This window comes from Gadus macrocephalus, chromosome 10 (assembly GCF_031168955.1).
Source record: "Gadus macrocephalus chromosome 10, ASM3116895v1".
Classification (NCBI taxonomy): Eukaryota; Metazoa; Chordata; class Actinopteri; order Gadiformes; family Gadidae; genus Gadus; species Gadus macrocephalus.
In genome coordinates, this window is record NC_082391.1 from 18,594,375 (window position 1) to 18,609,758 (window position 15,384).

The window sequence follows — 15,384 nt, forward strand, 5'->3', positions numbered from 1 at the left end:
GCATCGCTCTTTATTAAGATGGCTGGTTGCCTCTGTCATGTCTGCTAATGAAACCACAGACTGTCTCCTCTTGTTGCACGGTAATGTTAAATAATGCTGCCATCTAGTGGGCCGTGACTCCCTCAGGTGACTAACCCTCTCGGTCTTTCTCTCCATTCTCTCTTTCTCCCTTACAAAACACCCACACACACCCACACACACCTACACACACCTACACACACCCATACCAACAGGGCATCCGAGTCGAGGAAAAGTTCACCAACTTCAAGTCCTGCATGAAGAAGGAGCTTTCTGGAAAATAGGTAACTCTCTTCATATACCTCCACTCGGCCGGATTAGGGCGATTGATTTGCGTTGACGTTTTTTAACCAGGAGTTAAAACAATGTCACCGGATGCATGGGGAGCTGAGCAGGGAGGGCCCCGACACCGGGCCCCCGACACTGGGCTCCTGGTTCTCAGAGGCTCCCGCGGCCGGACGGGTGGCCCCGAGGCGTTGGGTTACACTGTAATATTAACACTGATCAACAGCCACCAGACACCAGCTTAAGCCTGCTTCCTTGAGCAGCCGCAGTTCCGTTTTTAAAGGCGGATCAACGTTTCAAAGGCCCTGGAGGCCGTCCACACAGGGGCCCCATTGTCCCCTCGGTTCAAACTGAAACAACCTCCGGATCACAAGTGGATGTTTAGATCGGTCCTTCAAACCATGCATATGAATATGAAGAAATGTTTGTATTATTTTGGATGATTTGAAAGGGGAGCACAGATATCAGTAGTTGAGGGGATTCTGAATTATTTGGAAAATATATTCCCACATGAGGCATTTAGTTTTGTTATTCTGTTGGAGTAGTAAAGTATAGCAGACTAAAGAAATTATATTTATTGGTAATATACATTTGTTGTATTACTTATTATATTAAATACTAATATTTTTTTCTCGTTTTAATGCTTCTTTTTAATAACCTCAAAAGCAGTTTGCAGGGGTGTGTCTGAAATGGGTACCGTGACTGTTCCACATCAGACACTATCCATATCCACAACAATATTTTTGTCTCCGTTTTGTCTACAGGATCACATTTCAGCACAATGTTACAGTAGCTCTACAAACGGGACATGTGGGGTGCCCCTGAAGAGGAGTGGGAAGCGGGAAGCCATTCTCTCCAATTGGATGTGGAAACACAGCGTCTCTGTGTCTCTGTGCAGTGTCTTCATCAAGTGTCTTTAAAAAAAAAAGAGAATATTTTATAGAGATTATTGCTTCAGCTTTAATGATAAAGCCTACACTTTAAATATAAAACATATATGTGTGCCAGAAGACACTTTCTAAAAGGTAGTACTGCCGGTATGCGCATTGTGCCCACATTGCAAACATGTGACACTGATTTGTTAGCTGCTTGTTGCTAATGATACATTGCGATGTTCTGTGTTTGTTAGCTACTTCCCCCTAATGCTAAAGTGCAGTGCTCTGTGTTTGTTAGCTGCTTCCTGCTATTGCTACAGTGCAGTCTTGGTGTTTGTTAGCTGCTTACTGCTAATGCCACAAAGAAGTTCCCGTGGCTCTCGGCTGCATAACTTCTTGCTTTCTCTGTGCAGTAAGGAGCCCATTGCTAACATACTTTTTTTCCTGAGCTGGGCTCCATTTAAAGATCAGTTTAAGCAGGGGCAGTGCATCCTCCTTCCTCCCTTCCTTCCTTCCTTCCTTCCTTCCTTCCTTCCTTCCTTCCTTCCTTCCTTCCTTCCTTCCTTCCTTCCTTCCTTCCTTCCTTCCTTCCTTCCTTCCTTCCTTCCTTCCTTCCTTCCTTCCTTCCTTCCTTCCTTCCTTCCTTCCTTCCGTCCCTCTCTCCCTTACCCCTTCCCGACTCCCCCCTCTCTCTCTCTGCTCCCAAAGACTTTGAGCACACTTTTTACAAGAGGCCTCCAGGGGTTCGTGACAGGGTCGGGTCTGTGGCTCTTCTCGTTTAATGCTTGCAACGGTAAATACGTTAGAATGTAGGAGATGTTACTGAATTTAGCAGGGAGCTATTTTTATAAAGCTAGCATGCATGAGTTCTCTAGAAGATATGCAAAAACCCTAAAGCCATAAATGAATAGTCGACCAATATGTGGGCACTGAACTTGAACTGTTTAAATTTTAAAAGAAGATCAATTGAATATGTCAACCTGTTTTCAGTGTTGAAAGAATCGTCCCTTTAAAAGAACACTGCTGAATACTAGAGATCTGTTACAGATCAAATTGTATCTGATTTTGTATGTTATTCATATAATATGGTCAGGTAGGTCTTAAATGGTGTAAACTAGTCTTATTTATTTATTTATCTATCTATTTATTTATTTATTTATTATATTTATTTTCATTACATTACATTCGTAACATTAATGTCAAATGAGTAGGAATATTTACAATACGATCTACAATAAACCGATTTGGATGCTTATATAAATGTGTGTATCTCGCTATTTCTTATTTATATTCTCATACTCGTATGCCACATACGCGCGCGCACACACACACACGCACGCGCACACACACACACACACACACACACACACACACACACACACACACACACACACACACACACACACACACACACACACACACACATTTTTTGAAAATAAACGGAGTGCTAATGAATAGACCTAATTAGAAATTCCTAAAGTAGCCGAATACTACACCGCAGTCTCTGTCTGGCAGGACAACTGTGGTCTCCCCAGCAAACGGTGGGGAATTCTTCCTAGTTTATTTTCCCAAATAATTTATGAAGTAACAATCACTGAAAGTCCAAATACAATGTAGGCCTACGTCAGAGATTTGCTGAAGTCCTGCCATTGATCAGACACCGGATTGAGTAAAAAGACAAAAAAGAAGAGAGAGAAAAGGCTTTGCAGCATCCCACGGACGTCATGGCAACTTGTGAAGAAGGGGTGGCGCTGCCCAAGATTTCCTCTCATTGAGTCGAGAGAAACACAACGGCCAGCTCCCCAACCCCGCGCCGGTGGCAGGCGGTACCAGCGCACCACGATGACTCTGATCCTCTGGCCGTTCTATCGCACGCAACGACCGGGAGCGACTCTGCAGTAACACCGCCTCATCGTACCGTGACTGGTGGCATGCTGCTCGATCATGGCACCGTCTGGCTCGCGTAGTGTCAAACGGGGCTGCCAAAGAGTTTTGTACTGGATCCCGGTTGTGTTCATCGTCCTTATAGTGGCGTGGTCGTACTACGCCTATGTGCTAGAGCTTTGCATAGGTAAGAACTCGTTTATTTTTTGGGTTAGGTGTGTAGCCTGAAATAGTGTGTTGTATTTTATTTATATTTGAACACCCAATGCAGGGGCTGGTTGTGTTCATTCTTGTTTTGGGGTTTAAAGGCTTTAACACGTTTGGTAGACAGCAGTCTGGGTGGATTTCGGGGCACTACCATATTTACGCAGTGTTGACAATGTCAGGCACATGACAATAACATTGCACCCGGGAGACTCATGACTCTTCCTGAATGACTGTGTATGTTAACGGCAGTTAGTCATAGATTAGGCTACCTGAATGAATTTAGATAATGTCTATACGCAGTCATGTATTTTAAGGGAGGGATACTAGCAATCATTGACTGACAACATTTCTATTTTAAAGGCATGACAATGATCTTAAAATAGTAGTAGGCCTAGTAGTATACAAACCTCAGCGTGAATCCATACCATTAAAACCCTTTCGAACTAAAGCTGCACACTTAATTGGATGAGACCATTGGCCATATTTGTGCTCCTCCATCTGCATGGTGGGACTTAGAGGTTTAAGACATGGGCTTCAGCTGTCTGTCAGTTGACTATAGCAGTTAAATGCTGTGGCAGAACGTACTGATTGACCTGGGGAATGAGTAATGGAGGTTTCAGCATGTCTGAGTAGCCAGGACAGCAGCAGCAGCAGCAACATCAGCCCAACATGTGGTCCATTTGGCTTGCTGTCAGAACACCGAGGGGAGAGGGGAAAATATAAAACGTCCTCTTCCGTCTGTCAAAGGGGATTGAAATGGACACTGTTGTTCCACAGCCGTTGGAGACATATTGACCCCCTCGGTTATGGTTGTGATGCTTTACATAGAGAACAGAACAACAGTTGAAACCACAAAAGGTGGACTCTCCATGTCAGAAACAGAAAGAGTTGTACTGCCAAGTAAGCTTTCCCACACACAGACCTTTCATGGTATATGTCAACGCTATCATGGCAATAACACATTCCGATTCCGATTCTTATGCATGAGGATTCTGTTATATCCAGAATGAAGATATAATTGGGGTTAAGGTTTCCAGACTTTAGGCTTGTCTTGTTGCTTCGTCTACGGTTCATTTCCACGCAGTTCATGTACACAACGGACCTGTTTAAAGTGCAAGCCATCAGCTCACAACATTGAAACTGTTATTTATTAGTCATGACAACCGAGCTGTATTTTTAAACAGTGATGTGATGTTTTTCTCATCACCAACCGTTGTGATGAGAACTTTGCCTGTGCCTGACTGGGGACAACCATCACATGTGGCGGCAGCAGTATGGGACGGGACGGGCGTGGCCCCCCGGAGGCAGTCATGGCCAGCGTCATGGCCGTATAATAAAGGGATAATTGTGTGGAAGAATGATCAGCTGATACACACTGGGGCGCCCGGTTAATCCCTTTTGTCTGACTCAGTGAATTCACTCCGCCAGTCTCCACTTGACCCATTTACCACCGTGTAAAAGCACTCCGCGTCGGGACCTGGGTGGTGCTGGGTTGAGTTAGCTGGCAAAGAGATGGCAGCTAGGAACACAAGACGTTCTGTTTTTAAGGGGTTTGGGGGAATGGTCTGTGATTGACTTGCTTTCTCAAAGTGGGGCAAAGAAAAAGCATCTAAAGGCACAAAATCTTTTTTAATCATTTCTAAAACCCTTTTTTTTTAAGTTGTGACTTTGAGATGAGATCCTACCTCATCAGACGTGGACTTGGCACAGGCCTGAGGGCATTCGCGTTGCTCCCGGTTTGGCATAAATAACAACTAGTCACGAAGGAAAAACAACTGTCAGTTTTAAGGTGTTTTCAAATTATTTTAAAAAGTTGTGTTCTTGGGATAGCGAGATGATTCTTCATGGATGGAGGATTCTGAACCCAGCTTGAGAGCAGGGAGGTACAGGGTTTGGGCTGGTTATCCAGCTGTATGGTGTGGTCAGAGATCTGCCTGATTAGCCTGTATGAAATGAATGGGTAGAATCATAAATCCATGGGCATGACCTTTACTGTACCCCAGGCCAGGTGTGAGGAGCCATCGAGAAGTATGAGTTCAGCCGCTCGGCAGCCCTATGTGTGTGTGTGTGTGTGTGCGTGTGTGTGTGTGTGTGTGTGTGTGTGTGTGTGGGTCTGTGTGTGTGTGTGTGTGTGTGTGTGTGTCTGTGTGTGTGCGTGTGTGTGTGTCCTTTGGCTGCATGCCTTGATTTGGATCCTTGGTTCACCTTCACTTTCCTCCTTCCTGCTGTGTGTGTGTGTGTATGTGTGTGTGTGTGTGTGTGTGTGTGTGTGTGCGTGTGTGTGTGTGTCCGTGTCCGTGTGTGTATCAGTTTCTGTGTGCGTGTATGTCTGGTGTTTGTGTGTGTGTTGCATGTATCTGTGTCTGTGTCTGCATGTGTCTGATGTGTGTGCGTGTGTGTGTGTGTGTGTGTGTGTGTGTGTGTGTCTCCGTGTGTGTATCTGTTTCTGTGTGTGTGTGCGTGTGTGTCTGGTGTTTGTGTGTGTGTTGCTTGTATCTGTGTCTGCATGTGTCTGATGTGTGTGCGCGTGTGTGTCTATTCATGCTGCATTTCCCCAAGCTCCCCTTTTGCGGCTGATTTACGGACAGATTCCTTCCAATGCAATGCTAAGAGTCCATCTAACTTACTAGAGGTGTTTCCTAACCTTATCCTGAGACAATTGAGAAGCTATTCTGCTAAACTGATAATAGTGTGAGGGAGAGCGAGGGAAAGAGTGTGTCCAGGGCATGTTTCAGTAGCTGTGTCTGGTACACTGTCAGCATTCCCATGCACGTACATAGATTATGCAGGCTGTAGCATTATGTGCTGTAGCTGCTCGCTGTTTGGTTTTACAGCCGTGTGTTGGCTCTTTAATCACTGCCGAGATGAAGGTAAAAATGTGTTCAGGTGTGCAGGGGATTAAAGCAGCGATAGATTACGCATGTGAAACCTTTTTATATTATCAACGCCAGAGACAGAGACACGCATTTACGAACCCGGTTGTTTGATCAGCAGTGACATGAACAATGGTGTGTTATCTATTATGCCTTTATATTACTCTGAAAATCTGTATTTTGTGAATATATATTTTTGTATATCACACAGTGTATATATAAGGTGTAGACTTTGGCAGGAGTTTGTCAATAGTGACTCACTCAAGATTAAAGTCATTAGAAGGGAATTCAGTCAGAGAAATGCAACACAATCAGGGTTGCATGGGAACTGATCTTTAAATAGTTTGTGAAGCTATTTATAACAACATTAAAACATGCCAAGGTAAAGAAACTCGAAGACACTGTCTTCATTCCATTATATTGTCTTGTGTAATAGTGAGCCTATACAGTTGAAGTCTGAGTGAAAACATCTTAAACCACATTTCTTCAAATTATGAACTGAACTGTTTACTGGGTGAGCGAGGAAGAGCAATATGGAGGCACTGAAAGGAAGGGGAATGTTGTGCTAACCCTCTAACCACAGAAGAAGCTGAATTTTTTAAGATACATTTTTCTCTTCAATATGTTATTTCTCTTTTTTCTCTCCAGAGTCTATCGACGACATCGGAGAAAAGAGTGAGTGTTTGGCCAGCAGACAGGAGATTGACTTTGTGAATTGGGTTTTCTTTGAGTGAACCTCAACCTAATGGGAGTCCAACATGCCATTTCTGCCAAACGCCTTCTCGTCAGACAGCACACTGGTGTCTTGTAGAAGCAGCACTGTTTGATGGTTTAGCAACGCTTAGCTTCAGTGCTGGATGGAAACTTCCCCTTGCCACATGGTATAAAGTGCTCATTATAAATCACTTATCATACTGGAAGCATACTCGTCCACTATTGTGCTTGCCTTCGCAAGCTATATGCTAATGCTAATTTGTACACTCAGAACACATTAGTTATAAAGGACATTCACCCACTGACATCAGTCATCAGTCATCGAAAACAATCATCATCAGTGCATTACTGCTATTATATTTAATACATAAATAAATACACACATACAAACATACACGTAAACTGTATATCGCTCTGTAATATTTTGGACACACACATTTTACCTCAGTGCTAATTGTGGTTAGAAATCTGTTTGTCTGTTTACACAAGATAAGTATCTAGATTCCACAACTGTTTTCGAATCGGCTTTATAACTTTTCCGAGTAGGCTCAGATTTGCCACTATTGTAGCAAGTGATGAGCTCCTCCCCAAAGTTAACAAAGATATAGGCTTATCATGGGGATCCCAGTGAACCAGCGTGGTTGTCTTATCGTTGTCTTACCTTACAGCATCACGCAGTGACACATGATGTACTCTGGCTCTGCTTTCAGTCATATACCTGCTGGCCTACCATGTGACCTTCATCATGTTCGTGTGGGCCTACTGGCAGACCATCTTCACAAGTCCCATGAACCCCCTCAAGGAGGTGAGTGTATCCAGACAGCCTAAGGGGGGGAGGGCATAGTGCGATCACAAGCCACCATGAAGGCCCTTTTCTCCCTTTGGGACCTAGAAGACAATTTCAGTGTGTGTGATTCGGGATCCATCTGCACACTCAACAAAACTGAGCACGTCGCAATGGATGATGCTTTCATTATTGAACGGATCATCCATTGTGGTGTGCATTGTCAGGCCACGATCCACCTCTCAACTGGATCGTGTCCCCCCCCCCCCCCCCCCTTCCAGGAACCAAAATGACCTAAGCAATTTCAACCTCATTCGATTTGTGCTTCCACGGCTGAACGCACACACAAACCTTTTGGCATCAAATGAAACAAAACAGCATCACAGTGACATGATGAGATTTTAACAGATTCAAGTGTTTAGCTTTCACTTCCAGAGTTAAGTGTTTAGCTTTCAGTTCTAAATTTTTGTCTTTAGCTTTCACTTCTAGATTTTAGTGTTTAGCTCTCACTTCTATGAATGAACTTTGATACAGGCTTGTGTGTGTCACGGTCAATAGAGCAGGTCGCTCTATGGCATCTTGCCACAGAGCTGTTGTGTTGAAACCAGAGCCTACATAGAGACCACATTAGAATAACTATTCCTTACATTGTCCCCTGGGTCCTGTGTGTCACTCACTGCAGGGCTATATGTCTGTCTGTCACTGTCTATCCAACTGACTCTCTCTCTCTCTCTCTCTCTCTCTCTCTCTCTCTCTCTCTCTCTCTCTCTCTCTCTCTCTCTCTCTCTCTCTCTCTCTCTCTCTGTGTGTGTCGGTCTCTCTCCCTGTCCTTCTGTCTCTCCGTCTGTTTGTCTCTTTTGTAACAATACACAGCATGAATTAGCTTAGCGAAGGCAACCAGCTCCACAGGCTCTACCCCAGACAGTATGTGCATCCGATGAATGCATATTCAATTAGATCAGATCAATGAGGTTCGCAGCATCTGATGCTGTAACACACGTTCAGCGAGTTTCAACATGCATCACAGACGGTACACAAAAAAACACAGGTAGAACACAAAAAAAAAAAAAACTGTGTACGTGTAGCATTCTTCTTCCCTGTGCCCCACATTCAGTTCCACCTGTCCTACTCGGACAAGGAGCTGCTGGAGCGTGCCGACCGGGGCGAGTCTCAGCAGGAGATCCTGAGACGGCTGGCCAAGGACCTGCCCATCTACACCCGCACCAACTCTGGAGGTACCGGGGGGGGGCTTTAGGGGACCCCCTCAGCTGCTGCGCCCAGATAAGACCCACCGCGTTCAAGGAGACCAAACAGTGCTGGCTCCGGTATACTCTCTCGCTGAGCATCCTAGAGGTGGGGTAGTGTGCAGTAGTAGGGGACGTGTTGGACTCCCGGCCTAAAGGTTCTGGGTTGGAACCCCAATGTCCACACTCGAACAATCTAACCTAAAGCATCTCGGAGAAAAATGCCTAAAACCTTCGGGCGATTCAAAAATGTCCCCTTTTAAGTCACTTTAGTTAAAAGCATCTGCTCGAGAGGATAACAATTAGTCAAATATTTACTGTACATTCAGATACAAGCTGGTGGTCGGAGAACAGACTGGGCCTCAGTCAGCCAGTCTGCTACCGATGGTGGCGTGTTGGGTGTTGAGTGTTGTTGTGTGGCGGGGAATTTATCGTCGTCTCTTCACAGCCATCCGCTTCTGCGACCGCTGTCAGCTGCTCAAGCCTGATCGATGCCATCACTGCTCAGTCTGTGATAAGTATGGCTTCTCTGCACACTCACACACACACGTACGCGTATACTTACACACGCACACACAACACACACACACACACACACACACACACACACACACACACACACACACACACACACACACACACACACACACACACACACACACACACACACACACACACACACACACACACACACACACACACACACACACACACAAACACACACACACACACACACACACACCGAACGCACACACGTCGTACGCACACACACACATACACGTACACATATGCATAAACACACACACACATGCACACACACACATTTACACACACATTTAAACATTGGACTCACTGACCCGTGCTGGGTTTTGTTGTTCTGTGTTGCAGATGTATTCTGAAGATGGATCACCATTGTCCCTGGTAAGCATGAGGATCTTTTATCATTTGGGAAATAGAGTGGCTAGGGCTACTTGTAGCTAGGGCTAGCATGAGGTGGATTCTCAGCTCTCTTTGTGTGTGGGCTAGGATTGTGGTGTTCATATTGGTCAGGTTTCTGGGTAATGTGTATAAGAAGACTCCTGTATTGATAGCAGATTGTTGATGATAACATAATGACACCAGGCGATCGCAAAGAGCCTTGGGTTGGAACAATGCCTCAAACATTGAAATTATAAACACATAATGTACATGATAAACAGTGACACAACATTGAGACATATATATATATATATATATATATATATATATATATATATATATATATATATATATATATATATATAATACTATGTAGAGAGGTACACAGACAGATAGATAGACTGGTGGAAAGATAGAAAAACAGACGGACAGACATAGATGGATAGGATTGATCAATTGAATAATCGTTGGATCCTTATTAACCTGAATAATTTGATTTCCGTCCTGCCTGCAGGGTGAACAACTGTGTTGGATTCTCCAACTATAAGTATTTCATGCTCTTCCTGGCCTACTCCTTACTCTACTGCCTATTTATCACTGCCACAGATCTTCAATACTTCATCCGATTCTGGACGGTAAGTAGTGGTTCACGCAGTATAGTATTCATGTGCCTGCCCTCGCTGTCTGTGGTGTTTGGTGGCAAATCCTGCAATTTTCCTTCAGCAAATGATATATTGAATACTTTGATTATTTATGTTTTTGCTTTGCAAGGCTGAAGGTAGAGCGCATGATCGTCTGAAAGAATACCTGGTATGAGCCAATCAGATGATGAGTAGCACTAAAACAGCATTAACAATTAATTAATAAGAAGACTAGTTGGTTGTAGAGTAAATCAATTCAATTTACTAGCTAGACTAACTCACTAACTAACTAATTGTGGGGTACTTGGGAATGTTCTGAGTGTTGACCTGTTGGTTGTCGTTTGCGACCTTTGACCTCTCCAGAACGGACTTCCAGACACGCAAGGCAAGTTCCACATCATGTTCCTGTTTTTTGCCTCCTCCATGTTCTCCGTCAGCCTGGCCTCTCTGTTCGCCTACCACTGCTGGCTGGTCTGCAAGAACCGATCTACACTGGGTGGGTAGGGGTGTGTGTGTGTGTGTGTGTGTGTGTGTGTGTGTGTGTGTGTGTGTGTGTGTGTGTGTGTGTGTGTGTGTGTGTGTGTGTGTGTGTGTGTGTGTGTGTGTGTGTGTGTGTGTGTGTGTGTGTGTGCGTGTGTGCGCTCTCCAGTTTGTACACAATGCCATGTCAAAGTGGCTTAAAGGTGCAGTGTGTATGCTTTGTTCAATCTAGTGGCAAGATTTCAGATTGCAACAGTTGAACCGTCTTATTTTAATGGGATTATCACTCACAAAAACATACTTATTATAATTTAATATTATGTTCAATTTATGCCAAGTCTGTTTCACTAGATGCCACCCAATTATGCCCCCTGTACCCTTAACACTAGTCTAGATGTTTATTCTCCAATACTGCTTGCAGCATCTCAACCACATCGAACGGTTCTGTGCTTGAACCCCAGGTCTCGCTGTAGGCATCCTTGAACAAGATTCCCTTAACCTACATGCTTCTTAGTGACATTGTATCTCTATTTGTAATGCTTTGGATACAAGCATCTGTGAGGCAGGCAGACTAAATGGTAAAATACTAAATAGTAATATGAATGATGATCTGTTTTACCTCCACCCTCCTATGGGTTAGAAGCATCTAACTGAAGCCCTTATCAATGCCCTGATTTAATAAAGACTACATTATTAAACATAGCTCTCTCATTATGTGGGCACAGTGGAACACTTTGTCTTTGATTGGAAGAGTGGATTACCAAGGGGCTGCGTTACACTGTAATGCTATGATGCTAAGCAGCTTAGTAATGGACACTGCCATGTTAGCCCCCTTGCTATATGTTAGCCCCCTGCTGCTACGCTAGCCTGTGCTACGATGCCCTCACAGGAATAGCAATCAAGCCTGGTAGTAGTGTCCACCAACTACCGTAGCTTTAAAATATATACTCAAATTCATCAAAATGTGATATGATAATATAATTAGTTGTAATGTCGCATCAGGAAGATGAAAGGTGAAGGATTGTAGAAAGAAGGAGTAAGGCTTTTATTCAGTTACCCTTAAAATACCATACGTGATACAATTATTGGGCGTCCTAAGTGGAGATTTGAACCCCTAACCAAGGCAATTGCAGTGCCATGCGATACTAGATACCACAGGACTGTGGAGCGCTTCATGTTGATTTTCATCGAGAATATAAATAACAGTGTCCAGTAAATAAAAGTTTAAGGCAAAGAAAGACAAGTTTATTTACATTGCATTGCACCCCTCAAACAAGGGCTATTCAGGGGGCTTAACATAAGCATGATCCACACTGGAAAACATTCTAAAGACATTCAACGGGAGCATTATTTCAAGAGAAACGTAAAGTAGGCAAAGCTTAACCCTAGCTTGTGTCTGTGTCTCTCAGAGGCGGTGCGAGGCCCTGCCTTCCGCCACGGGACCGACAAGAACGGCTTCGGCCTGGGGTTCAGCAAGAACTTCCGCCAGGTGTTCGGGGATGGGAGGAGATACTGGCTTCTTCCTGTCTTCTCCAGGTAAAAACTATGACATCTCCTCTAGAGTCTCACCTCTGTCGTTTTCAAGCAGAGCAACTGGCATTTTTGTTGAGGTTTTAAGCACGTAGCTTACCCTTTAAAACAAATTAGCATATGTATAGGCAGGGTTGCCAAGTTTCATTGTAAATTTGGAGTGAGATTACTAATTTGTGTTGTGGACGGAGTGAACCAACATTTTGTAAAATGCGGCGACCCTTCACCCCACATAATTATTATAGAAACTCTACTTTAACAGCTTACTTTTTTAATCACTGCCCGGAAAAAAAAACTTCTGTTACATGAATAGCGTCAACACAATCATGGCCCTGTGTTGTGAATGATTGTTTAATACAGAACAGACATGACTCTTAGGCCATCATCGTTGGGTAATTTGACATGCATTGTAATGTAAGGTTACCCTCATGACTCAGTCTAGGAGATGGTTGCTCCTTCCCAACCTGTCTGGTCAACCAGGACACAGAGCAGCCATGTTCCCCTGAAGGCCACAACGCTAACAAGATGTAAGGGTTCCATGATTTTGTTTAATTAATTAAAGGGAGCTAATCTTGTTATGGAATATTTCTTTCAGTCCTCTTTACTTATCTTTTTGCTTGGTTAATGTTTATAGTGCAACGGAAATCCAGTTTCCAGCCAAGCCACTGAGGGAGTCTCAGAGTCGCCTGCTCAGCAGCACCCCCTCGTGGATAGAGAGTGACAGTGCAGAGGACAGAGAGAGGAATGGTAAACGATCGTTTCTATTCTTGCTTGTTTTTATCACATCTTAAAAGAAGAGAACAGTGGATTTGTCTTAACCTGTGTTTCCCTGCAGGTACCAGCAACCCTATAATGATAATAGAACATGAGGCGTAGGCTTCTATTCAGAATCAAGACGTGTAACCCTAAACGTAAGTATCCTAAATGTAGTTCAATTCAATCTTCGCTCTATTATAGATGTTTAAACTAAACATGCTCAGAGTGTTTTTGGTCCAATCGGTTAATGCTTTCCATCCCCAGTCCTGGGTGTGCCTATCAGGACGTGAAGTGGTGTGACACGATGTCTGTCGTCGTTCATAATGCGTACAGCCGTATGCGTCAGACAAGGTTTACTTCAACACCACAGAATATGCAGAAATCACAACAATAACAACAACAACAACAACAACAATAGACCAAACCCGGAGACCTCTTAAAAGAGTCAACTAGTGAACAACAAAGGATACAAACAGGTTAACCCATTCAGTTCCTGAGAAGGAAGGGACAGGAACGGCATTCCAGAATATGAGACTTTGAGTTTGTCCATTTGTTAAGCACAGTATTGTAATGACTGCGGTTTTGCACTTTGTATAATATGAATATTAGTCTGGTTAAGCTGCTTTTGATAACACCATGAATGCTCAACAGTTTAAAGGGTTGCTCATCGCTGGGTAAATCTAGACCCCGTTTCTTTGATTGCTCATGCAAGAGTTTAATGGTAGAAATGAATGCTACATTTTGGTTTTGTGAAACAGTGCACATTATAGCTTCCAGTGACATTTGGGTTTTATGGGAGTCTCCAGTTGAAGGCCTTTATGTCAGTGTAGTTTCTTCTGCATTTTTGAGTGATATAAAAAATAATCTGGGATGGGGTCCCCCCTCTCCCTGACCACATCATCTACATGCAAAGTGTTGTAAAAAACGAACCCAGTGCATGCTTGATCTCAGTGAAATCGAAATGCTTTGCCGTATTGAACTGTATGCAGGACAATGTTATTATTTCTTTCTTGCTTGTGATGAGTGTGTGAAGCTGTTTAGTGAATCTATGAACAAGGGCTCCGTTGTCTGACTGCTTGGGTTTTATGTGACCGTATGAGTGAGGGCGTGTGTCGCCCTGTCACAAACACACTGTTAATTTGTATTTCTCTGTATAACGGCAGTTGGCTTCCCTATGCCAGATAGTGCATGTAGGTCTGGCATAGTTTCCACCACACACTGCCAGATAATGTTCCCTGGTCTGTTTTCACCCAGAGGCGTCACTCCGGACGGGAATCGCTCATAAGCGGTTCTTATTTGATTGGTTTATTTTTCCACAAATGTATTGAAAGTGGAAGCAAGAGTCGCAATGAGTATTTTAGGCTTATCGGATTGTGAAAAGAAGGACAATTACTGAATGTATTGCAGAAATAAAGAAAGGTTGCTATGGGTGCTTTGTTAAATTTGTACTTTCTGACCATTCTTTATTTCTCACACAGGTCATTTCAATGAAATAGTTATTAAACTAGTTTTCCTGTGATAAGTACTTGCTTGTTTTGAAATGCTGTATGGTGTCTATATTTTTCTATCAAACCGACTTGGGACGACCCAGGGAAGCGGGAAGTCACTCCGAGGGGGGGGTGCTGAGAGAGAATCTATATAATGACGTCATAATAAATGCTGCGCAACATCCGTTGTTTACAGAGACGAGATGAGGGGTGACGTCACATTCAGGGATCCGCTCTGATAAATACTCTACTGGTGTGTAAAAAGAGTTCTGCCAACTAGCCACTGTTATTCACAAACGTTAGCAAATAAACAATGTGGAAATTAGAGTCAACTCGGCTGATACTGGGCTGAATTTCACACACTAACAACATGCCGACAAGCTGTTGCGGTCCGGGATTATACACAGCGTTATAACAAGGATTCAGGAGGTTGTTTCTAAAGGTTTACAAAGGAAAGTGACAATAATAGAAAGCCTTCATTTTCATCCAGACTTACGAGTTGTCTGATATGAGGAAGGTGACGATTTCTCCGTCAAGTGAACCGTCCGTCTTTGCTCTTTTTTTGCCAACCAGTTTACGTGCGGGATTCCAGAATCAAAACGATAACATTCAACGTGTCTATTAATATGGCAGCAACATTTTACACCAGTTTTAGAATGTTCACTACAACAGATGTTGAACACCAACA

The 15,384-nt window shown here is 43.6% G+C and overlaps 2 protein-coding genes across 6 annotated transcripts in view; both read left to right on the forward strand.

Annotated features, from left to right (window-relative positions):
• Nucleotides 1–2,439, forward strand: part of micu3b (mitochondrial calcium uptake family, member 3b) — a 19,972-nt gene extending 17,533 nt beyond the window's left edge. For all 3 annotated transcript variants that reach the window (XM_060063584.1, XM_060063586.1, XM_060063585.1), the window contains 2 exons: nt 234–302; nt 1,068–2,439. In XM_060063584.1, the coding sequence (XP_059919567.1) occupies nt 234–302 (69 nt within the window). In that variant the 3' untranslated portion in view covers nt 1,068–2,439. The remainder of the gene's footprint in view (nt 1–233; nt 303–1,067) is intronic.
• Nucleotides 2,440–2,707: 268 nt separating this feature from the next.
• On the forward strand, nt 2,708–14,638 carry zdhhc2 (zinc finger DHHC-type palmitoyltransferase 2). Of its 3 annotated transcripts, none has more exons than XM_060063612.1 (14): nt 2,708–3,249; nt 6,791–6,817; nt 7,567–7,661; nt 8,755–8,875; nt 9,333–9,402; nt 9,773–9,805; nt 10,317–10,437; nt 10,574–10,612; nt 10,807–10,939; nt 12,333–12,459; nt 12,891–12,980; nt 13,088–13,200; nt 13,289–13,364; nt 13,474–14,638. In XM_060063612.1, the coding sequence occupies exons 1-13, from the start codon at nt 3,123–3,125 to the stop codon at nt 13,327–13,329; spliced, it is 1,137 nt and encodes a 378-aa protein (XP_059919595.1). In that variant the 5' UTR covers nt 2,708–3,122; the 3' UTR covers nt 13,330–13,364; nt 13,474–14,638. The 3 variants fall into 3 exon arrangements, with proteins under 3 accessions (XP_059919595.1, XP_059919598.1, XP_059919597.1); XM_060063614.1 differs by lacking the exon at nt 2,708–3,249 and adding an exon at nt 3,331–4,169; XM_060063615.1 differs by lacking the exon at nt 10,574–10,612 and having other exon boundaries at nt 2,721–3,249.
• Nucleotides 14,639–15,384: the final 746 nt, after the last annotated feature.